At 41.5% G+C, this 27,157-nt stretch overlaps 1 protein-coding gene across 1 annotated transcript in view; it reads left to right on the top strand.

The window, feature by feature from the left end:
* Positions 1–27,157, top strand: part of fam171a1 (family with sequence similarity 171 member A1) — a 200,148-nt gene that overhangs the window by 138,868 nt on the left and 34,123 nt on the right. Inside the window, exon 5 of the mRNA XM_041185103.1 lies at positions 8,319–8,495. Within this exon, the coding sequence (XP_041041037.1) occupies positions 8,319–8,495 (177 nt within the window). The remainder of the gene's footprint in view (positions 1–8,318; positions 8,496–27,157) is intronic.

Raw genomic sequence — 27,157 nt, 5'->3', positions numbered from 1 at the left:
CAAACTCTATGTAGAGTTAAAATGCAGTGGGTCGTCTTAATATTGCTCCCTTTAAATTTAACCTCTCCCACTTCACAAATAGTGCTGTTATGCCTGCCAAGTACTTTGTTGCTCTATACTGCTGTTATGATTTTAGTTAGGATGATCATAATATATTTGTAAGCTTCCTCAGTAAAGATTCTAAACTACCTTCACTTTGGTGTTCCCATGAATGAAAATAATATGAAAATAATTAAGATGCCAAAGTGAACAAGTAATATAATCCCTGATACTCAATGGGGACATTTTATTTCTCACTTGTAAGACTATCGGTATGCAATCATGGCTGCTCCTTGTGGTATAAATTCATATTCCGGTCTTCCCCATTTTGTGGTTTGTAATATCAGCCATGAAGATTTAGAGCAGTGGTATTCACTATAAAAATAGTGAGGGCCAATTAGGATGTTGAAAATTTAAACCAGGCTAAAAGTAGAATTGTAAAGAATACAACTAGTGGCGGGCAGGGCAACTGTCACATGGGGAACTGAAAAAGCAAAGCCCTGCTGTGTTTGTTTGTGGGCTCCCAGAGCGTACCTGGTTGTCTGACACCCGGTACCTGATCAAGGAACCTTGCATCAGGAGGCGGTTGGCGGGATGGAGGGTTCCTGCTAGAGCCAAACCCTGCCCTTTCTTTTGACTCCCCTTCCCCATCCCCATAACTCTTATCCCTCCCTCAGTAATTGGTGACCTGGCCCTTGACTGATCCTGGGCCTCTGATGGGTGCATTATCGGCAGTGGACCTGATGGCAATGACGCACTAATCCCCTTTGATTGACCGTCAGCTTTCGGAGGATGGGATTTGCGCCTTTGGGATCTTTGATCCAGAAAAAGCCCACCGCTAGCCATTAAAGTGCCTGGCTGGCATCTAATGCACCAGACCATTCCCAAAAGAGGCAACATGTGTCTCTCGCCAGCTTGCCAGGTGGTGGGCAAGACCCGCGTCACCTGGATTTTTTTTTTTCTCCTCTCTTCCAGGCCACAGGAATGACACGTGTCTGAGGGCCCCATAGTGATATCACTGATTTAGAGATTATACCCAACACTAGTAAAATGCTTATTAGCTAAGCATCTGTTTTAATATATCGCAGAATATAAGTTAATTGATACTGTGCATGTTCTGCTAAATAGTTCGAGGTAAACAGGTCAATATGTAACTCTGTCCTTTCTTGTCTTGCCTAAATTGCCAATATTGTGAAAAAGGGCAACAGTGAGAATATTTCTCTGCACCACATAGTTGAATAAAAATGCATTTTGCATAAATAATATTGTAAACTGTGGGCAGAATTTTACATCCTGTGGGTGGGCGCATGCCTGAGCCAATCAGGCGTAAAATAATGCACGATGATGTCGGGTGAGCGCCCTGATGTCACGACGCATTCACGTGATATTTCGGTCGGTGGGCGTGCTCAAGAGTCAGCGTGCCCGCCGACAATTAAGAGGCCTATTAAGGTCATTTAATGTAGTAATTGATCTGGATTTTTCACTGCCCGTTCAACGTTATGGTTGGCGGTAGGGCGAATCGGCCAGGAGGCCTTTGGAGTTTTGAGGAAATTTCATCCAACGTTGAGATGAGGCTTCCGATATTAATTAAAAGAAAATAAAAATGTTTGGGCAGAATTTTTATCATCAGTATGTTTAGGTGAGTGATTCTTATGGGTGGAAATTTCTTTTTGGAATTTCATAATCTTTATTTTTGGCTTTATAATTCTTCAGCTCCCTGAAGCAGCTCCCTGCCTTCAGGGAGCTTTCATTGCGCACTGCCCCGTGCCCGCGCCGACTTCAGCGCTCGGCCTCTTCCTGCCCCCACCCCGGCAGTGCTGAGCCTTTCAGCGCGCCTTTCACGCTGGCTGGCCGTTAATAGGCCAATCAGCGTGAAATCGCGGTCGGGGGCTGATCACGAGCAGCGGCCTATAACCCGGATGCTCCTGGGCCCGCCCACCACACCTGCCTGACAACCCGAAAACCCTGCTCTGTGTTAGTTCAACATAATCACAGCTTTGCATTTATAATTTAAATTGGATTACAAAGCTAGTTAGCGTTGTTATACTGGGTCTGTGATGTGTTTAAGAGGCAAAGCCTACATTGATGCATTTTTGAGAGTGCACATTCTTTGGTTGCTGTGGCATTCATTTGGCTGCAACTCAGCCTTGTGACCATTTACGTCACTAGTAAAATCAAGCAGCGGCCACCTATAACTGCCATAAGCAAAACTGGATGAACAAGTGTTCGAGGTTATGTAATTTAAAAAGGAACATTTATTTTTCTTTTTGAGGGGAGTGGGGTGGGGGCAAGGTAAAACTCTTTTTGGGCTTGCGAGCAAAAGCTCTGCAGGGGCACTCCAAAGAGCATTACCAGGTTCTCATTGGTTAGCTGGAATGTAGAAATCAGTGGCCATTTTTTATTTCTCTGAACGATTCTTAGCAGACAAGCTCTTTTGAAGCCAGCAACTTCAAACTTATTAGATAGGAAGTCTATGAATTTCCTTGCAGAATTTGCCTTCTCATACTGTAAACTAGTTGGAACTTCATGAGAATCTAGAATGGTCTTATCTTCCTGTTCCTGCTGTGATTGTTTGGGTAATAAACAGCTTCAGAACTACTACAAAAGAAAAATTCTGTGGATGCTGGCAATCCAAAATAAAAACCAAAAATGCTGGATACACTCAACTTATCAGGCAGCATGTGTGAAGAGAGAAACAGTAAAGGTTTCAGGCAGATGACTTTTTGTCAGATGAAAGGCCATCAGTCTGAAACATTGAGATGAATTTTAGTTTGAACGCCTTATCCTATTGCTGTACCGAATTCCGGGTCGCAAACCCAAAAGTGTCCATGGCAGAACCCTGGAGGAGATTTTCCAAAGAGGTGACCAATTAAGAACCCCATCCAATTAGGTTGGGAATTCCAATGAGAGGGCCCGAAGCTGTGGGTGGCTGCCAGCCCCACTAGGAGAGCTGGGCTCTGTTGCTGTAGGTTGGTGAGCAAAAGGGTGTCCCAAACTAAAGGTGCCGTCTGAAGCTTTGTAAATGATACAAAATATATTGTGGCCAGAGCTGCCAAGCCATCATTGCAGAGGAGAAACCCCTTCACAGGATGGTTTGCGAACACTGCTGTGACCCTCACGCCCCAGCGGATCCATGCTGGGTTGCTTTTGAGGGTGTTCCTCTCGTCTCCCCTGGCCTGCTGCCAGGAAACCACCACTATTCAATCGAATGGGCCCAACCATGTCTGGTGGGAATGGGGGGCACCGTGGAAAGTTCAGATGGCGTGTGAAGTTCCCTCAGTTGACACTTAATTGGCTACACATCAAGCCTGCATCCCTGGAAAGAGGCCGGAGGCAGGAACACACCAGTAGACTGGCATGCTGGCTGATAGCAAGAAATTGCCTGCATACCTCCATCACTGAATGAAAATTCAAGCCATTAACTCTGTTTATCTCTCTGCAGATGCTATTTGATCTGCTGAGCATTTCCAGCATTTTCTTTGGGCAGCATTTTCTGCTGGCGGGCAGGCCTGGCCCAATCTCCAGCAGGTGGGGAGCCGATCCCCGCCAGTGAAGCGGGCTGCACCGCCATTTTACGTGGGCAGGCCAATTACGGCCCACCAAGCGTAACGTCCAGCTATGCGTCCCTGTGCAGGTGGGGCGGGGATTCCCTAAAAGCGAGAGTGCGCTCTTTCGTGCATGTGCACGAGTGCTGCCTCAGGGAGATCGTCTCGACTTTTAAAATTATTAAAAATAGAGAAAAGAAAAATCCCTTACATGTCCCCTCATGTGACAATGTCACATGAGTTGGGACATGTTCATAACTTACTGAACAACTTTATTACAATTTTTAAATCCCTACATGAAACCTCATCCCACTGGTGGATGAACTTTCATGTTTTTTCTATTTGCCTCCGGGGCTCCTGGCCTGCCCACCAACCTTAGGTTGGATGGGCAGGTCCTTTAATTGGTTAATTGATCCTGTCAATGGCCTCAATTGGCCATTGACAGGTCAGCGGGCATGCAGCTGATTCTGCTGCGCCTTCCTGAAAATTTAAGTGGGGCGCGGTGACGTCGGGGGCTCCACCCACCGTCATCCCGCGTCATTTTATGCATCGGCAAGCAGGCCCCGCCCCCTGCTTGCTGACGGTAAAATTCTGCCCAATGTCTTTACAATTGAGAAACACCTCTGATATATGGATTATTTTTTGTCAGTTAGTAGATGGCATGCAAGAATGCCTATAACTGATGGTGGCACAACTTTAATCAAAAACATTACACTTTTAAGTGGTTGACAAAGATGGAAAAATTGTTAACTCCACAGTGCCCCGTGTAAGAACAGTTGACATACTAGTGCCAATTAAATAACCACATAAATAATTGTGACTATGTTATGTTGTGGTAGGATGAAAAACAAGAGAATTCATTGCAACGAAAATTAGTACATGGCTGATATCCAGTAGACCATGTAAGAATATGTATTCATAAATCATAAACTGCTCAGTTTGGAAAAAAAAAATCCCTGGATTTCAATTCTAAAGTATTTTAAGTAATGGCTTGGTGCATGATCAGCACTTGCAGAATCCTCTGCTGATTCAATGTGGATTTTAAAGCATTTAAAATGCTGCCAAAAGTGAAACAAATACACTAAGATCACCTAAGTTGCTCCTCCTTAATAGGCTATGCTCCTTTATTTCGGAAAATATGATTTTTCAACTTTGAACTGACTGGAAATGTTTCAATTTGAACTGAGACAGTGCAAACTGGAGACATGTTCAAATTCCAGATATTTGAATTGTTGGAGACAGCCCATGCACAATGGACAGCAATGGATAAGGTCATGGATGTTCACCTGGTTAACTGCAAGTTGTTAAGAGAAATTGTAGACAGCAGGTTTTCTGTTGTGAATAAAAGCAACCAAAAGATAGAAGGAGAGAAGACATTTAATGCAATAAATCTAGATTTTAGTAAAGCCATGTTATTTTCTTGGTGAATAAAACAGTAAGAAATTTTAAAGAGTCCCACTAGAAAGTTATCCTTGAGAATTGAATGAGTTGCGCACACACATGTAACAGTTTCTACTTGAGTTTGAACTTGAGAGATAATGAATTATTGAAAAAGGCCAGATATAATGGGCAGAATGGCTTCATTATTTGCTGTATGATGCTGTGTATTTTCCTGGGTCAGTTTTGACAATTACTTCTGTCACCTTCAAAGTTTCATTAGATAATCTTTAAAACCTCTTCCAAAAAAAAGCACACTTTCCTCACCTTTGCTCATAATTTAAAATTTCTGATCCCAGAATTATCCTCGGTCCCAGGGGTAATTTTTTTTTATTCGTACATGGGATGTGAGTGTCACTGGCTAGGCCAGCATTTATTGCCCATCCCTAATTGCCCTTGTTCAGAGGGCATTTAAGAATCAACCGCATAGATGTGGGTCTGGAGTCGCATGCAGGCCAGACCAGGTAAGGACGGCAGAACATTAGTGAACCTGATGGGCTTTTACAACAATTGGCAACAATAATATTCGTGATATGCTTAAATAATACACACAAGGCAATATTAGGACAGATGGCTAAAAGCTTGTTGAGAAAGGTAGGCTTTTAGGAGCACCTTAAAGGAGGATAGAGAGAGAGACCGAGAGATTTAGGGAGGATAGCCTAGAGCTTAGGGTCTAAATAGCTGAAGGCACGGCCACTAATGGTGGAGTAATTAAAATCAGTTTTGTTGAAGAGGCCAGAATTAGATGAGTGCAGATATTTCAAAGGGCTGTGGGGTTGGAGAAGATTACCATGATGGGGAAGGGTGAGGCCATGGAGGGATTTGAAAATAAGGATGAAAATTTTAAAATCGAGGTATTGGATGACCAGGAAGGAATGTAGACCGGCATTCATTAGGGTAATGGGTAAAGGTTATTTGAACAAAGAGTGCAACCTTTTTCTTAATTTACATTCTGTCCCTCTGCTGATCCAAACCAGTCTCTTATTGCCTTTTATATTACAGCTAAGCATAGTGATCCTCAAGAACAATTCTTTTCCTGATCAGCATGCTGTTCCATTTAGCACAAACTTCCTTCTTTTTGTTCTTGGTTCCTGTACTCAAATCTTTTACACGTACCCATGTTCATTATATACAATCTAGTGTAGTTGGCCTCACAGTGTGGATGAGAGTAGCTGAGGATCTGAGATTGTAAGTTTTTAACTAGTATTCTACAATGAAGTCTCGCTCTGCCCTTAAGCTCTTTGTTCTTTCTTTGACCTTTTATTTTCTATCCTAACCTTCATATTCTACCCTATCAAGTTCCAGCATGATTTATAACAAGGAAACCTGCCAATTTTGCAAAAAGAACCAATCCTTTATTAAGACAAGTAATTATAGTTTAATTTGCAAATCACTTTTAACTGACATTTTTAACCTGATGCCCACTGTTATTGAGTACTACTTTCTCCCCACAGCAGGGTATACATCTTCAAATTTGAAGAGATACAGCATGTACTATTGGAACGTTAGCATGGCTGTGTTAACATTGCCCAATTTATTTTTCATGTTAACAAATGTTAGCATACTGGTTTAAAACTGTTTGCTTGTTAACATTGAGCAAAAAATATGTGCAAGCATTTGCTGCAGTTGATAGTGGAACTTTGCTTTTCTTAAGATGAAATTAAATCAAGACTGTGTTGTCTCCTCCTTATGGCTTGAATTGTCTTTTTTGTAATTTAGTCTTTCATGGGGTGTGGGCATTGCTGGCTAGGCCAGCGTTTATTGTCCATCCCTAATTACCCTTGCGAAGATGTTGGTGAGCTGCTGCCTTGAAATGATGCAGTCCATGTGGCATAGGTACACCCACAGTGCTTTTAGGGAAGGAGTTCCAGGATTTTGACCCTGCAACAGTGAAGAAACATCAATACGTTTCCAAGTATGTGGAATGTGGCTTGGATGGGAACTTCCAGGTGTTTCCATGCATCATGCACTGTACTTTCTTCCTACTCAGGAATGATAATTCTTCAAATTGTAGGAGAGAGAATTTGCATTTCTATCACATCTTTCACAATGTCAGAAGTTCCCAAAGCACTTTACAACTAAAGATGTGTCTTTGACGTGTAGTCGCTATTGTAATATAGGAACTACTGTAGCTAATTTGCAAACAGCAATGTTCCACAAACAGCAATGAGCTAATACTGAGAGTCTGTTTTAGTGATGGTTGAGGGATATCTACTGGCCAGGACAAGCACCTTGTAAAGTATGCACCTTGTTCATTTATTTATTTTCAGTATTTGATTTGCAAGAACCATAAGGGCTACCAGCAACTGTCCAACTGGAACTTGTGATCCAAGCAATGCCCACTTGGATGATGGCTGCCAGTTTAATTGCAAATCCTAACATCGCTACTATATCCTTAATTACTTAGAATTGAAGAGTGAATTATTTCTTTCTGTTTAAAATATGCATGAAATTGTGTAAATGTGCAGTTTTTGGTATGTACACTGTGCTATTAATACAATGCTGTCAAGTTTTTGTAATTTGGTATTTTTTTGACTACCACAGCAGTTGCGCAACTTAATGTGGTATTGAATTCACGGGTAAATTCTCTTCAGATTTTACTTGTTATTTCTCTCATGGTTGTATGGTACTATTTTTCTTTATTTCAGGAGTTGTACTATAGAAAATAGATAGATCTGTAAGTTAAATTTAGCAGTTTATTTCAGCATCAGTACTGATTACCTTTCATCATCAATGGGCCATTTGCTTTTTGTTCCAATATGGATCTAATTTGTATAAAACAGCAAGCGATTTTTTTTTTTAATTGGTCCGATCAATGAAATGGGAGATTTGATTTGACTGTATTTACAGGTGGGGATCCTCCATAATCTTTTTGAATGTTAATTTTCAGCTAACTGAAAATGTTAACGCTGTTGCAATTTAAGTTTGTAAATAATGTCTATATTGATCACATGCATCTGGTTTAGTGAGTTAGTCATACATCCACTGCAGAGTGGAGCATTATTGAGATCTGCAGCATTGTACAAATTTACGTTGTGTGTCTTATGAACAGTATCTTCGTCTGGCAGAATTTTATTTTTAGTTTCAAGTAGAGAAGATGGATAATGAAAACTAGTACTTGTTATCCATATTCTGATCATTGAAGGTGACTTGCTTCCCTAATCCTACAAACAGTTTGCCTGATCAATGCTAAGATAACAAAACGTTATAGCTACACCGATTTTCTTTATTTTTCCATTTTGTACTATGATACGTTTGATCTTTTTATTACTGCTAATGCTTTCTTCCATTTTACAGGAAACAGCAGCAGGTTACAGCTGACCCCTGTCACGGCAGTGAGTGTACATCTGTTGGATAGTGATGGAACTGAAATCCAAGTGAATGGTCCTATCTGTGTGACCATTCCCCTGCCAAACAAAAATTCCTTGAAGCATAATGATGCTCTTCCAGCATGGAAGTTTGATAAGAAAATTGGTAAGCGTTCCGGATGATTTGTCAAAATTTGGAAAACTGAACAGGAGAGCTAACTGTTTGTCTAATCTCCAACTGCAGTGCCAGGATATTATAGAAGCTTATACATTTGTTTTTCTTATTAAGAATTTTTCTTGGCAAGTAGAAAACAAATCCTCTTTTTGGCCTTCCTGCAAGTTTACTTGTTTCCATTGTCATATGCATTGTTCTTCCTCTTGGTTCTGCTTATTTTTGTCCTATTTTCCAAAGACCATTACCTGTGTTTTCCAATTAGTACAATTTGTTTATAAATTTGTCCATGAATACTTGTATCCTCAAATACTTTTTTCCCTAGTTAATGCAGCTTTAACAGTGACTGTGAAACCTTATCACCTACTTGGGGCTGCTCTCTATGAAAAATAATCTTGGTCATAGGAACAGGAGTAGACCATTTAGCCCCTTGAACCTGTTCCGCCATTCAGTGATCATGGCTGTTCTATGATCTGACTCCATATACCCGCCTTTACCCCATTCCCTTTCCATTGATTAATCAAAATCCATCAAACTCAGATTTACAGCTAATGGTTACTCTTGTATCAATTAAGAAAGTTCAAAGCTTTGTGTGTTTTCATGCCTGACAGACCTGACTCTAATTTTTAGATTATGCTCCTGAGTCCTAGACTCACCACTCAGCACTCTCCTTAAATCTTGAAATCGTCAATCAAATCACCCCTTAATATTCTAAATTCCAGGGAATGCAGCCTTATTGTGCAATCTCTTCTTGTAATTTAACTCCTGGGATCCAGGTATCATTCTGGTAAACCTGTGCTGCATTCCTTCCCAGGTCAATATATCCTTCCTAAGATGTGATGCCCAGAACTTCTTACAGCCCTCCAGGTGTGCCCAACCAGGGCTTTATAAAGCTGATGCTTGACTTGTATCTCCTTGTGTTCTAGTCCCTTCTAGATCTCGCGTTCCATTAGATTTTTGACTGTTTTGTACCTGTTCATGACATTTTAATGCTCTCTGTGCCTGAACTCCCCAGGTTTCTTTGGACCTCCACTGCTTTTAGCCTTTCACCATTTAGAAAGTAGCTTGTCCTATCCTTTTAAGGTCCAAAGTAGATGACTTCAGATTTGCATATCTTGAAATCCATTTGCCACAGTTTTGCCCATTCTCTTAATCTATCAATATCTATCAATTGTATAGCAAGATGCCTCACCCAGGAGGTGAAACACCAACTACTACTCCCTCTCCATCAAGCATATCTCATCGTGGGATATTTCAATGATATTGCTGATAGTTACAAAGGATTGCATTCTCCGGACTGTCTCACTCGCTCTACTTTCTGAAGGAGACTACAAGAGGGCATATTAACGAAAGAAAAGGAAAAAGATGGAATTGAAAGTGCAGTTTGTTTGAGGCATGTCCTATAATTCTTTCTTACTGAACAAATGCTTCTAGGTGTTCTTGGCAACTAAATTGTGCTGCACTTTTCCTAAAATCTAAAGATCAACAAGCCTAAAACCTTGCCTAACATTAACTTGGAGATTTCCATTTCCTCATGATATTTGGTTGTCCCAGTATTCTTATTTTTTATGCTGTAGCATAAGCTAGAATGTCAAGATTCACATTATTTTAAATGGTAAAAAAAGTGCCAGCGATGCTTAACATGCTAGTAATTTTAAACAGCATCATTATGTGTTTGCAAGTTTGGAATTAAGCTGGGGTAGGCATAAATATGCAGTTGACTGTGAAGTAATTCAGCTTCAGTGCATGCTGTACCTAAAGGTAACAGCATTTAGTTGTACCCAAAGGTTGTTTATATCTCAGTTCCATATTGTTGTACTTCACATTTTGACCAGATGCATTAGATGCTGTTTGGGTGTCAGTAAAATGGTGCATTATAATGAGGGTCCAATTAATCATTGCACCACCTTCATACGGAATATACTACAGACTCTCCCTGGGACCATAATTTCATCAGCTCTTGTCCCTTTAGTTGTAGGAATCTATATGATGCTGAGGTTTTTTTTAAGAAGGAAGCTTTTCTTGGTGCCCCAATTAAATGTTTAAATATGGTTGCTATTTTTGTATACTTTTATTCTTTCAATAGTTGCTACTTCTGGTATTTTCTATCTTTTCAGTCATTCCGATTGCTCTGTTTTCTAGTAAGCATTGTTTCTTGCTTGTTTCTGTTCTTGGTGTTTTTCCTTTCTGCCCAGCCCTTCCATAGCTAACTCCAGTAAATTGCCAACTTTCCATTTGAAATTGCCAGATGAAGTGAGATTAATTAATTGGTTATGTCACTAAGGATGTGATTTTGAATGCCCTTTTGAATAATGTGAAGAACAGGAAATGTCGAGCAAAAGTGTTTTCAAGTACAACAATAGAAAATAGTGTATATTACATTTCAAGCCAAGCTAAACAGCTTGCTAAGTAAAGGTTGCACTGGTAAAAGATCAGTGTTAATATGTGCAATTAGATTTCCACCGTTCTGTTGAGTTTAATTGCATCGTAACTGAAGGTGAAAAAAACTACTGTCACTCTAAGCATTTGTAACTTAACTTCTGTTAGGGAATTGATTATAGTAAGCATAGAATTCAAAGAGTACTTTTTTTTTCTTGCTCCTGAGCTTATTTTGCACCTAAAGGGAAACAAGGAAGCCAGTAGATGCTGCATTGCATCCAGAGTTGCAGAATATTTTGGCTATAGTGCAGCATTTGCTTGCTTCCAGTCTTAAGAACTGACAAATCAGAGCAGAAATTGGATGATTGTTTTTCCACTGCAGTAAGCTGCCCATTTAAGCTGACTTGTAACCTTGAGATAAAAACAAAAAAACTGCGGATGCTGGAAATCCAAAACAAAAACAGAATTACCTGGAAAAACTCAGCAGGTCTGGCAGCATCGGCGGAGAAGAAAAGAGTTGACGTTTCGAGTCCTCATGACCCTTCGACAGAACTTGAGTTCGAGTCCAGGAAAGAGCTGAAATATAAGCTGGTTTAAGGTGTGTGTGTGGGGGGCGGAGAGATAGAGAGACAGAGAGGTGGAGGGGGGGGGTGTGGTTGTAGGGACAAACAAGCAGTGATAGAAGCAGATCATCAAAAGATGTCAACGACAATAGTACAATAGAACACATAGGTGTTAAAGTTAAAGTTGGTGATATTATCTAAACGAATGTGCTAATTAAGAATGGATGGTAGGGCACTCAAGGTATAGCTTTAGTGGGGTTTTTTTTATAATGGAAATAAGTGGGAAAAGGAAAATCTTTATAATTTATTGGAAAAAAAAAGGAAGGGGGAAACAGAAAGGGGGTGGGGATGGGGGAGGAAGCTCACGACCTAAAGTTGTTGAATTCAATATTCAGTCCAGAAGGCTGTAAAGTCCCTAGTCGGAAGATGAGGTGTTGTTCCTCCAGTTTGCGTTGGGCTTCACTGGAACAATGCAGCAAGCCAAGGACAGACATATGGGCAAGAGAGCAGGGTGGAGTGTTAAAATGGCAAGCGACAGGGAGGTTTGGGTCATTCTTGCGGACAGACCGCAGGTGTTCTGCAAAGCGGTCGCCCAGTTTACGTTTGGTCTCTCCAATGTAGAGGAGACCACATTGGGAGCAACGAATGCAGTAGACTAAGTTGGGGGAAATGCAAGTGAAATGCTGCTTCACTTGAAAGGAGTGTTTGGGTCCTTGGACGGTGAGGAGAGAGGAAGTGAAGGGGCAGGTGTTGCATCTTTTGCGTGGGCATGGGGTTGTGCCATAGGAGGGGGTTGAGGAGTAGGGGGTGATGGAGGAGTGGACCAGGGTGTCCCGGAGGGAGCGATCCCTACGGAATGCCGATAAGGGGGGTGAAGGGAAGATGTGTTTGGTGGTGGCATCATGCTGGAGTTGGCGGAAATGGCGGAGGATGATCCTTTGAATGCGGAGGCTGGTGGGGTGATAAGTGAGGACAAGGGGGACCCTATCATGTTTCTGGGAGGGAGGAGAAGGCGTGAGGGCGGATGCGCGGGAGATGGGCCGGACACGGTTGAGGGCCCTGTCAACGACCGTGGGTGGAAAACCTCGGTTAAGGAAGAAGGAGGACATGTCAGAGGAACTGTTTTTGAATGTAGCATCATCGGAACAGATGCGACGGAGGCAAAGGAACTGAGAGAATGGGATGGAGTCCTTACAGGAAGCGGGGTGTGAGGAGCTGTAGTCGAGATAGCTGTGGGAGTCGGTGGGTTTGTAATGGATATTGGTGGACAGTCTATCACCAGAGATTGAGACAGAGAGGTCAAGGAAGGGAAGGGAAGTGTCAGAGATGGACCACGTGAAAATGATGGAGGGGTGGAGATTGGAAGCAAAATTAATGAATTTTTCCAAGTCCTGACGAGAGCATGGAGCGGCACCGAAGTAATCATCGATGTACCGGAGAAAGAGTTGTGGAAGGGGGCCGGAGTAGGACTGCAACAAATTATAAAGATTTTCCTTTTCCCACCAATTTCCATTATAAAAAAAACCCCACTAGAGCTATACCTTGAGTGCCCTACCATCCATTCTTAATTAGCACATTCGTTTAGATAATATCACCAACTTTAACTTTAACACCTATGTGTTCTATTGTACTATTGTCTTGACATCTTTTGATGATCTGCTTCTATCACTGCTTGTTTGTCCCTACAACCACACCCCCCCTCCACCTCTCTGTCTCTCTATCTCTCCGCCCCCCACACACACACCTTAAACCAGCTTATATTTCAGCTCTTTCCTGGACTCGAACTCAAGTTCTGTCGAAGGGCCATGAGGACTCGAAACGTCAACTCTTTTCTTCTCCGCCGATGCTGCCAGACCTGCTGAGTTTTTCCAGGTAATTCTGTTTTTTTTTTTTGACTTGTAACCTTGTTGGCTTTAGTTTCAAGATGTCACCTAATACATGTTGGGTATGCCACCTGCTCAGTTGCCTGATGACTTAAAGTTCAAAACCCAATGGAGTAGCCATGGATGATTGACTGGTGAGGTTACATTTTTTTTCACTTCATATTCCTCTATCATGGGAATTTAGACAACGTTGATTGGTTCTGGTTATACCTTGTCCTGCAAACGCCATTTAAAAATTAGAAACCAGTTTATTTTCAAACCGATTTTATTCTAAAATCTCTCCCAATTCCAAAACAAATCCTTCGTGGCCTGAGAGGATGGTCGGAAGGAATCATAGATTATGGCATATATGGTGATTCAAAGAATTCCAAAGATGTTAAAGGGTAGGTAGGTAACCTTGCTTTCTTTGTCACATATTCTAGGAGCCATGCCAGAATAATAAAATTTAGAAAAAGGGAGGTCCTAGGAGTGATGTTTCAACCCCTGCCAAGCCATATCTGTTGAAAACATTGTCCTGGATACTGGCCACATTTAAACAATAATGCCTGCGAAACATACAAGTATTATTCCAAGTAGCAGCCTTGCTGGCATTGTTAATGGATACCTAACTGAAGTAGGCATAAGAAGTAGTCGCAAAATGATTAGAATGGCCCTTAACTACCACTAGAAAAGTTCCTAGTGGAATAACAAGAATGGAGAATATAGGCCAGGAGACCGGGAATTTTTTTAGAAACCAGCAAAGGATGGCAAAAAAAAGAGGGAAAAATTAGAGCATGAGAGAAAACTAGCAAGAAATATAAAAACAAATAGTTAAAGCTTCTATGAACATGATAAGGAAAAGAATAGCCTTAAGTAAATGTTGCTCCCTAGCAGGATGAGACCAGAGAATTAATAACTGGAAACAAGGAAATGACAGAGTTTGAAGACGTATTTTGAATCTATCTTCAAAGTGGAAGGCACAAAAAACAGTCCAAAAATAGTCAGTCAACAGGCAAAAGGGTGGGAGGAACTTAAAACAATCACGATCACAAAAGAAAAAGTACTGGGAAAGCCCTTGGGACTAAAGGCTGACAAGTCCTCTGTACATGATGGCCTGTGTCCTAGGGCTTTTAATGGCAGCATAGATAGTATGATAATCTTCCAAAATTCTGTCGATTCTGGAAAGGCCCCAGCTGATTGGAAAATCACAAACATAACACTTCAATTTAAGAAAGGAGGGAGACAGAAAGCAGGAAACTGCAGGCCAGTTAGCCTAAGGTTTGTCATTGAGAAAATGCTAGAACTCATTATTCAGGAAGTGGTAGCAGGACATTTAGAAAATCATAATACAGTCAGGCAGAGTCATCATGGTTTTATGAAAGGATGTAACAAGCAGGAGCCAGGTTGTAACGAGCAGGAACAAAGGGGAACCAGTGGATCTGATGTATTTGGATTTCCAAAAGGCATCTGATAAGGTGCTGCAAAAGGTTACTGCAGAGGATAAGAGCTCATGGTGTTGGGAGTAATTTATTAGTGTGGGTAGAAGATAGCTGCAAGAAGCGGAGACACAATATAAATGGATCATTTTCAACTTGGCAAACCGTAACTAATGGATCAGTGAATATTTGGGTCCTCATCTATTTATGATCTGTATCAATGACTTGGATGAAGGATTCAAAAGTAATCCTAGTGTATCATAGCCAAATTTGCTGGCAATTTAAAAATAGGTAGGGAAGCAAGTTGAGGATGATACAAAGTCCGCAAAGTGATATAGATAGGTTAAGTGAGTGGGCAAAAATTTGGCAATACTATAATATGGGAAAATGTGAGGTTGTCCACTTTGGCAGGAAAAATAGAAAAGCAGAATATTATTTAAATGGAGAGAGACCACAGAATGCTGCAGTAGAGGGATCTGGGTGACCTTGTACACAATTCACAAGAAGTTAACATGCAGATACAGCAAGTAATTAGGAAGGCAAATGCAACATTAGCCTTTATCCCAAAGATGGAAGGAGTATAAGAGTAAGGGAGTCTTGCAACAACTTAGCAGGGTATTGGTGAGACCACACCTAGAGTATTGTGTGCAGTTTTAGTCTCCTTACTTAAGGAAGGATATACTTGCATTGGAAGCAGTTCAGAGAAGTTCACTCAGTTGATTTCTGGGATAAAGGGGTTGCCTTATGAGGAAAGGTTGACCAAGTTGGGACATACTCATTGGAGTTTAGAAGAATGAGAGGTTATCTTATTGAAACACGCAAGATTCTGAGGGCGCTTGAAAGGGTAGATGCCAAGATAATGTTTCATCTCCAGGGTGAGCGGAGATCTAGACGGCACAGTTTAAAAGCGAGATGCGTTGAGGAGAATTTTTTTTCTGAGGGTTGTTAGTCTTTGGAGTTCTCTTTTCCAGAGAGCAGCAGAGGCATCATCTAACTCGGCCTTGAATATATTCAGATTTCTGATCAACAAGGGAGTTGAAGGCTATAGAGGGCAGGCAGAAAAATGGTGTTACAGCCACAGTTCAATCAGCTTTTGAATGGTGCAGCAGGCCTGGAGCAATACAAATAACCTATTCCTGCTCCTATTTCTTATGTTCTTATTCCATTATACTATATGCTGCTTAGTCATCATCAACTGTCCCTCAATTTGAGAATGAGGTCTACTCGATCGTGAGTTTCCGCCATGGGTCTTCATGTGACTGAGGGGATATGTGTGTGTATGTAGTTACATTCTCCGTTGAGATTGATGACTTTTAAAAAGAGATTTGAACTTGCAGTTACTAGCCGAAAGAATGACATGACTTTACATTTTAAACTTTTACTGAAACAAATGACTAAAACCACTATTGATTGATGCTATTTTCTTTTTGTAGGCAATTTGCATTTCAAACTACAGAAAGGAATGTTCACCGTTTATACTTGTCACACATTGTGCTTCCTGCTGAATTATACTCCTTATAACAAAATGGGCTTCATCCTATGGTCCTAAAAGAAGTGACTGCGGAGATGGTAGATGCATTGGTTTTAATTTTCCAAAATTCCCTTGATTCTGGAAAGCTTCCATCAAATTGAAAAATAACAAATGTAATTGTATTCAAGAAAGGAAGGAGACAGAAAGTAGGTAACTACTGGCCAGTTAACCTAACATCTGTCCTAGGGAAAAATGTTAGAATCTATTATTTAGGAGGTTATAGCAAGATACTTAGAAAATCTTAATGCAATTAGGCAGAGTCAATATGATTTTGTAAAGGGGAAGTCATGTTTGACTGATTTATTAGCATTCTTTGAGAAAGTAACAAGTAATGTGGATGAGGGGGGGACCTGTATCCATAGTGTACTTATATTTCCAGAAGGTGGTTGATAAGGTGCCATTTTAAAGATTGTTACAAAAGATGTACTCCAGATGTGGTCTCACTGACACCCTCTAAAACTGTAACAAAACACCTCTACTTCTATATTCCATTTCCTTTGCAATAAACAACAACGTTCCATTTGTGTTATGGCACAGCCGATGGTAAATGCTGAGTTGTTCAAATCCCAGGTGGAAACTTGAAACAACTGCCACAATTTGTTTTGCAATTTGTATAATTTTCAAGATGTGTGTCTTAAATTCAGCAGTAATAAGACCCCCAAGTCTTATAGGTTTTTATAAAACTGCATTAAGCATTTATTAACAAGAAAAATGATTTTTTAGCACATACATAGCTATACAAATTACCACTGATAATTTTGAAATCCCCTAACCAAACTAACTCGCAGTTATATTTTCGTTAAGGCAGCAGTAAGACATACAGATTTTAAAAGGCCCCGGCAAAGAAACATGATAGCCTGAAAAAGTCGAATTCAAAGTGAGTTTTCTTAACTTCAGGTCTGTGAAGACAACAGCTTGAGGCATAGATGCTGAAGGCTTTCACACTTGTTAATCTTAAAAATAACTACCCTTACACATAGCCTTTACTCTATATATATTTTCCCTTTTGAATGCAAATTCCCATTGTTTATCCATGTCTTTGGGCATAATGGGCAGAATTTTCTGCCTGCTGGGCAGGCAGGCCCGACCCAATCTCCGGCGGGCAGGGAGCCAATCCCCGCCAGAGAAGTGAGCCCAGCCGCCATTTTAAGTGGGCGGGCCAATTAAGGCCAGCCCAGCGTGATGTCTGCTGGGAAAAGCTATGTGCTTCCTGTGCGGGGGGGGTCCCCAAAAGCGAGAGTGCGCTCTTTCGCGAATGTGCACGAAAGAGCGCACATCTCCCTGAGGCTAAGTGCCGCCTCAGGGAGATCGCTGACAGCTGTATACACGTTAAAAATAGGAAAAAAAATCCTTTAACATGTCCCCCTCAAGTGACAATGTCACATGAGATGGGACATGTTCATAAATTACACTAAAACTTTATTAAACTTTTTAAATCCCCACATGAAACCTCATCCCGCTGGTGGATGAGGTTTCATGTTTTTTCTATTGCCAGCCAGGGCTCCTGGCCAACCCGCCAACCTTAAGGTTGGACAGGCAGGTCCTTTAATTGTTTCAATGACCCTGTCAATGGCCTCAGTTGATGATATCGGGGGTTCCGCCCGACGTCATCCTGCATCATTTTACACGTCGGCGAACAGGCCCTGTCCCCTGCTCGACGACAGCAAAATTCAGCCCAATATTTCTGATAGTCTCTGATAGCACTACGTTTTACCAGTGAACTTTGGGAAAAATACACATACTGGGCAGGATCTTTCGAGCGGGGAGCGTGGCCCACTCACCGATGCGTAAAATGACGCGAGATGATGTCGGGCGAAACTCCCGACGTCATCCTGCGTCATCTCTATTTTCAGGTCGGGGGGGCACAGCCAAATCAGCTGTGCATCCGCTGACTTGGCTATTGAGGCCATTGACAAAGTCATTAACCTAATTAATGGACTTGCCTGTCCAAACCTAGGCCGGGAGCCCTGGCGGGCTTCAGAAAAAGCATGAAACCTCATCCACGGGCGGGATGAGGTTTCATGAGGGTTTTAAAATTTTTGTTAAAGGTCAGGGAAATTTTAAAATGTTTATGTTAAAAGTTTTAATTCTGAGCCGATCTCCCTGGGGCAGCACTTAGCCTCAGGAAGATCAGTGTGCTCTTTCGTGCATGTGCACAAAAAAGTACACTGCCAGCTGAGGGAATCCACCCCCCCCCCCGCCGGCGGACGTCACACTGGGCGGACCTCAATTGGCCTGTCCATGTAAAATGGCAGCGTGCCCTGATCAGAGGCACGCCTGCTCCTGCACTCCCTCTCTCTCTCCCCCCGCCACCCCACCACAAACAGGGGGAAAATTCTTCCCACTGTTTCTAAACTTCACCAGGCTAGATGACACATTTCACTGCTTCTTTTGAGAACAATCTAGTTTATTTAAAAATGCAAATGTCATTTTACACTTTATATTCTAAACTTCCCCCATGTTTACCACGTTTACTTCAAATCCTTCAGACCAGCTGCCTTTTAATGCATTTTAGTCTCACTCACATGCACACACACACAGATGCCACTATTTTTACAGTAGATTCCAATAACTTTAAGAATTATTATATCTTCCTGACATTTGCCTTCCCATTCACTTGCTATATCTGCATATTAACATTTTGTGATTCGTGTACCAGGACACCCAGATCCCTCTGTACATTGGAGTTCTGCAGTCTCTCTCCATTTCAATAATATTCTGCATTTCTATTCTTCCGGCCATAATAGATAAGTTCACATTTTCCCACATTATACTCCATCTGCCAAATTTTTGCCCACTCACTTAACCTATCTATATCCCTTTGCAGGCTCCTTATATCCTCGTCACAACTTACTTCCTTACCTATCTTTGTGTTATCAGCAAATTTAGCAGCCATACATTTGGTCCCATCATCCAGGTCCTTGATATAAATTGTAAATAGTTGAGGCCCCAGTACTGATCCCTGTTGCACTCTACTTGTTACATCTTGTCAAGGCAAAAATGACCCATTTATGCCTACTCTCTCTTTCCTGTTAGCTAACCAATCCTCTGTTCATGATATTATGTTACCCTCTACACCATGAGATCTTATTTTGCACAGTAATCTTTGATGTGAAGTTGTCAAATGCCTTCTGGAAATCTAAGTACAGCAGACCCACACACCCTTTATCCGTGTTGCTTGTTACTTCTTCGAAGAATTCCAGTAAATTAGTCAAACATGCTTTCCCTTCCACCAAAACCAAGTTGATTCCACTTGATTGCATTGAGATTTTCTAAGTGCCCTGCTATAACCTCCATAATAATAGGTCCAAGCATTTTCCCAATGACAGATGTTAAACTAACTGGCTTGCAGTTTCCCTCCTTTCTTGAATAGCGGGTTACCTTCACTACTTTCCAATCTGATGGAATGTTTCCAGAATCTAGGGAATTTTGGGAAATTAAAAACAATTCATCTACTATTTCAGCAGCCACTTCTTTTAAGACCTTAGGATGAAGCCCATCAGGATCTGGGGACTTGTCAGCTTTTAGTTCTAACAATTTTCTCAGTACCCTTTCTGTGGTGAACATAATTGTTTTAATTTCCTCCCTGCCTTTCACCTCCTGATTTAAATTATTTCTGGGACATCATATGTATCTTCTACAGTGAAGACAGATGCAAAATATCTGTTCAATTCATCTGCCATTTCCATATTTTCTATTAATTCCCAGGATTCTCTCTCTCTCGAGCTCCTTTCACTTACTCTTTCCCTGTTTTCTTTTACTACCTGTAGGAACTCTTACAATCTGTTTTTAACTAGCTTTCTCTTGTGCTCTAATTCCTCCCTCCTTATTAATCTTTTGATCATTCTTTGCAGCTCTTTATATTCTGTCTAGTCTTCAGATCTGCCACTCATCTTGCAGAAGTTTTTTCTTTCAATTTGGTACTATCTGTAACTTAGTTAGCCACAGACAGTGAGCCCTTCCCTTAGAATCTTTTTCTTCTCACTGGAATGTATATTTTCTGAATATTCTGAAATATCTCCTTTAATGTCTGCCAATGCATCTCTACTGACCTACCCCTTAACTTAATTTTCCAGTTCACTTTAGCTAGCTCTGTCTTCATGCTCTCATAATTACCCTTATTTAAGTTTAAAACACTGTCTTAGGTCTACTCTTCTCGCCCTCAAATTCACTCGCAGTCACACCCTCCTGTCCATGACCACTGACCAAATCAGAAGACTCTATTGTAAGGTGTGTGACCGCCTGGAACAAAGTGTTCAGGTAACTTTCCCCCTCCTTGATGCAGTGTTTGCAGCTTGGCCTCCAGCTCAATGATTCTGAGCCAGAAATCCTCGAGCCACAGACACTTAACTGCAGATGTGTTTTCCATAGACCTCACAGGCATCCAGAAGCTCCCACATTCTGTGCTTGCAACAGATCACCTGCCCTGCCATCTTTATTACGTGTTAACTAATTTATTTTTCTTAATTTATAGTTAATAAACCCAACTACTTCTGATAAGCTTCATTAACACTAGTAAAGTTTACTAATTTATTAGAGGGGAGGCAATGGCACTGGACAAGTAATCCAGACACTCAGCTTAATGCTCTGGAGACTCTGGGTAGAATCCCACAATCTGGAATTAAAAGTCTAATGATGACCATGGAACCATTGTCGATTGTTGTAAAAACCCATCTGGTTAGGGAAGGAAATCTGTCATCCTTACCTGGTCTGGCCTACATGTGACTCCAGACCCACAGCAATGTGGTTCACTCTTAAATGCCCCCTCTGCAATGGCTAGTGCCAAAATTGGGGAGCTGTCTCACAGACTAGTCAAGGAACAGCCTGACATAGTCATCCTCACGGAATCATACCTTACAAATAACGTCCGACCATCATCATCCCTGGGTATGGCTCATGGCATCAGGTCAAACATGGGCAAGGAAACCTCCTGATTACCATGTACCCCCCCCCCCCCCCCCCCCCCCCCCCCCCCCCCCACTACAGCTGATGAATCAGTGCTCCTCCACGTTGAACAAGACTTGGAGAAAGCATTGAGGGTGGCAAGGGCGCAGAATGTACTCTGGGTGGGGGACTTCAATGTCCATCACCAAGAGTGGCTCGGTAGCACCACTACTGACCAAGCTGGCCGAGTCCTAATGGACATAGCTGCTAGACTGGATCTGCGGCAGGTGGTGAGGGAAAAAACATCCCATCCTCATCCTCACCAACCTGCCTGCCGCAGATGCGTCTGTCTATGACCGTATTAGTCGGAGTGACCACCACACAGTCATTTTGGAAAAGAAGCCCAGCCTTCACATTGAGGATACCCTCCATTGTGTTGTGTTACCACCATGTTAAATGGGATAGATTTTGAACAGATCTAGCAACTGAGCATCCATGAGGTGCTGTGGGCCATCAGCAGCAGCATAACTTTACTCGAAAACAATCTGTAACATCGTTGCCTGGAATATCCCCCACTCTACCATTACCATCAAGCCAGGGGATCAACCTTGGTTCAATGAAGAGTGCAGGAGGGCATGCCAGGATCAGCACCAGGCATACCTAAAATTGAGGTGTCAACCTGGTGAAGCTATAACAGAGGACTACATGCGTGCCTAACAGCAACTGATAGACAGAGCTAAGTGATCCTACAACCAATGAATCAGACCTAAGCTCTGCAGTCCTGCCACATCCAATCGTGAATGGTGGTGGAGAAGTAAACTCACTGGAAGAGGATGCTCCACAAATATCCCCATCCTCAATGATGGAGGAGCCCAGCACAGCAGTGCAACAGATAAGGCTGAAGCATTCGCAACAATCTTCAGCCAGAAGTGCCAAGTGGATGATCAATTTCGGTCTCCTCTGGAGGTTCCATCATTACAGATGCCAGTCTTCAGCCGATTTGATTCACTCCACGTGATAACAAGAAACGGCTCACCAAGGTCCCTTAGACAGCACCTTCCAAATCCATGACCATTACCACCTAGAAGGACAAGGGTAACAGATACATGGGAACACCACCACCTGGAAGTTCCCCTCCAAGTCACTCACCATACTGACTTGGAAATATATCACCATTCCTTCACTGTCTCTGGGCCAAAATCCTGGAACTCCCTTCCTAACAGCATTGTGGGTGTATCTGCATCACATGGACTGCAGCGGTTCAAGAAGGCAGCTCACCACCACCTTCTCAAGGGCAATTAGGCATGGGCAATAAAATGCTGGCCCAGCCAGCCAAACGCTCATCCCATGAATGAATTTTTTATAAATTATGAATAAAACCTTACAATTACAAATAAATTACATGAGTTTTGAAAGAGAAATGAGCAAAAGTACTTACCAGCCAATCACTTAACAGTTTCCCCTGTGATGTTACTTTATATTTTTTCTCCGAATGCGGTTGCTCCACAGGCTGGACTGGATTGGATAGCTTGGGTCTCTCTATAGTCTCTTTCCTCTCAGTGCCTCTCCTGCTCTTTTAGCCTCTCATCGAGTTTCTCAAGTGTAACTCGAGTGACTGTCTCAAGGTTCTTTCCTCATTTTTCAGAACTTCCTAAATCCACCACCAGCAGTTGAAGCCTGTTCCATTGATTCTTCTGCTGCTGTCTTTCAGCTGTGGTAGCTCACAAAGCCAAGCAGCTTTTTCTCTCATGACCACAGAACTGATCTCTGCCTGAGATATTCATTGATTTGTCGGGAAGCCTTTAACCTGATCTCAAAATGGCTTCCTCTGCCCTCTTCCCCATGGCAACATGAAGCACATTAACATTCTGTCCATTCTAATTAGCTGTGCTTGACCCCAGCTCGCTTTCATCTTAGATGTAAATGGACAGTTTACAGCATAACATGTTTACAACACAGCACCTTCAATACTGTACCTTTCTAGGATCTTGGAAGCCTCAGTGTCTACCCATTTTAAACTCAAAGAATGCTGACATTCTGTCCAAGCAAGTATTTACCCTGCATTTATTTCGCAGTTTTAAAAAAAAATCTGAGCCTTCCTTTGATTTCTAACAATCAAACCTGATTTCAGAACAAGTCACGTGACCCCCTTAATTTACCCTAAATTTAAAGTTAGTCCCAAAGCACAATCTTATAAACCTCATAATTGTAACTGTGTGTGTGTGTCTAACCTTTGGTTTGACCCCTTTCTCTGAGGTATTGCCTCTCTATTTCATTTCAATTTTAAAGGAGACTGAAATATCTAAATATGTATATTAGCACTAATGGTATTATTTCTTTGCCCTCCGTAGTTTGAGGTAGTGAATTGGAACTTCAAGGTTTCCCAAGTGGTTTGTTGAAAATCAGCACTAGATTTTGTATCCTGTAGCCCAGTACAATGACTTTATTTATGGAACTCCTAAATATTAAGTCGAGTTTCACGGACCTCCTCATTCAATTGTTTTGTATCCTGATTGTGTTCAGTATGATTATGGTCTGTGTTGTTATATTTACAAAGAATGCGATAACTGTATATACTGTGTAAAAGTCTTGTTTTTAGACCAATGTTTTAGGCAGAAAGCAGGAGGTTGATTTATATATGTGTAATATATTCGAGGGGTTAAAATCCATGCATGTTGGAAGAAACTGGTGTCTTAAAACGTGAAAAATACCAATCACCGGTATGCCATGCTATGCTTTCAGTAGACGAAGCAACAGTCGCCATAGCCTAGATTTCTTCTTGGGTTTGATGTGTGCAAAACCACACTCAAACACCAAAGTGCATTTTAAATCTACAAATAAAGATTGACCTCACACTTTAATTTATGTAAATTGTAGTGTCATCCTGTCCCATCATCTGGCCAATTAACTCTTTACAATAGTATGTTAACTGATTGTAGGTTTGCCAGGTGGAAGACTGTTCAGATCAACACTTCCCATACCAGCCCCTGCACCCACCACCAACACCCCCCCTGCCCCGCATTCCCCAAAACGAGCCAAAAAGTACTTGATGCATTTTGCCGCTTCATTTTCCAACTGCTGCCTCTTGCTAGACTTTCCTCAGTTTTCACATTTATTGTTGGGCATCTGCCTAAATTCCGTAGAGAGCTTCCTCCAAACTCTAATGTTCTTCTCCGATATCTTGAACTCTCTAGCTACTGCACAATTATTTTTTATGCTCTGCAAACTCAATGACTTTAATTTTGAACTGGGCTATGTATCTGCTGTTCCTCCTTTTCAGAAAATATGGACCTGTATTTATACAGTTAACAGCACTTAGGGTGGCATGTACATGCCTTGTTCATGACTGGCAGCAGTTGCCAGTTTCTAGATTTCCCAGTTCAATTTTCAAGTTTTCTCCCCCTCAACAGTTTTAAAGGAACAAATCATTGTAGCAGAGGAAAATGTACATAATCCAAAAGAATTAGTAAATAGGACCATAATATCAAGAAATCAAAATTACCGGTAGTAACAGGTTATGTGTCATAGCATCATCTGGTTTGATGAGCAGGATTGGTGGAATGCAGTTTCCGACCTCACTTGGTAGCATCTTTTGTTGGTTTGATGGCAGGCCATCTCTGAATGAATTCATAACTGACGGTATTTCTCATCTCAAATAGCTTTATAAGATAAAAAAAATGGAGCATGGAGCCAGAGGATATTGTGATCAAAGTGTAGGTAATTTAATAGTATTGGTAGAATGACTATAACATCAGGAAATGATAATTTCCTAGTAGTAACTTGTGTTTTCGTTATTTTGGTGTAACGTTGCTAGAACTACACTGTAGAATTACACTAGGTTGTTATGGTAAGATGTTCATTATTTAATTCCATCCTCTTCTGTCATGAGATTGCTAGACAACCTGTTCTCACACGCCTTTGTTAACAGTGCTGTATAAATGACTAGTAAAAAGTACACAGCAGAATTTCTGAAAATGGCTTGGCCCCCGAGATTAGTTACCCAGCCACTGGGGTTAGTGAGCAAGAGCGTGATGGAATATGTTGGTGCAGCAGCATGCTGGAACCACGATTTTTACATCTATTTTAAAAAAGCCTGTTTTTACAACTAAACATTGAAGATTAAAATCAGAAGGATGCTCTGCGTTTTAAACTTCATCTTAGGTGTACTGTGAAAATAAAAAGGGAAGAAAGTTCTTTGCAAGAGCTGGCACAGGTCTGATGTGTCGAATGACCTGTGATATGAGAGTCTATAATTCTAATCTAAATTTGCATCACAAGTTTTGTGTAAATTGGTCTAAATTTAGATTATGAAATATAAAATATTTTTCACATGCCTGAATAACTCAACTATGCTTTTATGCTGAAATAATGTACATTGACTCTGTGTAATTTATATTATTAATAGATTCCTTGCCAAATGCTCTAAAGCGCGGCATTAACATATCTGTTTCTAAACTGTTTTAATATCCAGATCAAGCATTCCTTTTAGGATTTGTGCGCTTTATTAGGCCAACTTGTTCAAAAATCAATGTTATTCCCATTTATTTAAAAAGAAATGGTTTATTGACAGAATTGTCTTTGATACTGCAATGTCTAAAGTAGTTACAAAACAAAAGGAATGCACCTTTAGTTGCTTTACTGAAAAACTGTTTAAATTTTTGCGTCCTATGCCGAGTCCGATTTCCAATTGGGGACATGATATATGGAGCTATAAATTAGTTGACACAGCACCACTGACCTCAATCAGTAGTGCCTTGTGAGATCAATGGTGTGTTAAAATTGATGAGCATTTTGGGGGCAGGTTTGGAGACCAAAGTAATTTGGTTGAGTGTTTGGAAACACAAAGCAAAAACATGTAGCAGAAGGGACCAAGAAAAGTGGAGATAGTATGGGGTGTTTTCCACATTCTCTGGGATTGAACACTGCCCAGCTGTCACAGACAGCAGTTTGCATGCCACCATAGATGCTGCATAGAACAATCTCCATTGCATAAATGCAAAGAACTGCCAGTCTGGAGGAAGAGAGTAGGAATTGAGGACCTTGAAATTACAGAATGGGAGCAGCCATAGCATGAACTGGGGGTGGGGTGGGGTGGGGGCTTGAGTAGGAGGAAGGCTCAAGCTGGGCGAGAAGTAACTGAAGGATGAGGCGGGGGGGCCAAACATTGATACTGGGAATTTGTGTGAAGAGAAAAGTTTCTCCATTATCCCCAACCCCCACCCCCAAATCCCCTGTTTCTCCTCTTTGCCTGCTTTGGGGTAGTCTCATGGTCTTGGGAACTTCCATGCAATACCTGTTGACACAAAGCCACAAATAAAGATTTTCAACTACGGTGAACCCATTTTTATGTGATCCAATAACAATTGTATATGACAAGCACATGTTCAGTTGTATATGACAAGCACATGTTCAGGTGTCTTGTGATCAGACCATCACACGGTCAAACCTTCAAGAACACTTCCAACCAGAGTTGATGACTATGTTGCACCAGTATGTTTGCTACTGCTGTAGAACTAGAAGCCTCTGCCCACTCATTAGGACTTGAGACATGAGAAGTTGCAGCATGTAGAGAAAAGGTCTGGTTGGGAATCTGCAAGACATTTAATCCCACATGCCCCACCTCCCTCAATTGGACTGCAATCTGCCAGTCACTCTGGCCCTACAGCAACCATCTTGCCTAGTAAATGATGCCAATATAGCAGATCCCAGGATCAAAACATCCTTACAAAAGCAAAACACTGCAAATGCTGGAAGTCTGAAATAAAAACAGAAAATGCTGAAAATGTGCAATGGGTGAGGCAGCAATTAAGGAGAGAGATCGATGTGAAATGTGAACCCAGGATATCCTTCCCTCATTGGAAAAAGACCAGGAGATAGCAATGAACTGGGAAAGTCAGCAAAAAAAAACTGGAATCATATCCTGGCAGGGGTCCAAAATTAGCCACAATTTCAAGTGAAAGTGAAAAAGAAGCTGGAAACCTGCAGAAGATGTAACCAGCCT

The sequence above is a fragment of the Carcharodon carcharias genome, chromosome 3 (genome assembly GCF_017639515.1).
Source record: "Carcharodon carcharias isolate sCarCar2 chromosome 3, sCarCar2.pri, whole genome shotgun sequence".
Taxonomy (NCBI): domain Eukaryota; kingdom Metazoa; phylum Chordata; class Chondrichthyes; order Lamniformes; family Lamnidae; genus Carcharodon; species Carcharodon carcharias.
The sequence above is the reverse complement of the archived record's forward strand: the minus strand, read 5'-3'. Positions and strand labels throughout refer to the sequence as shown.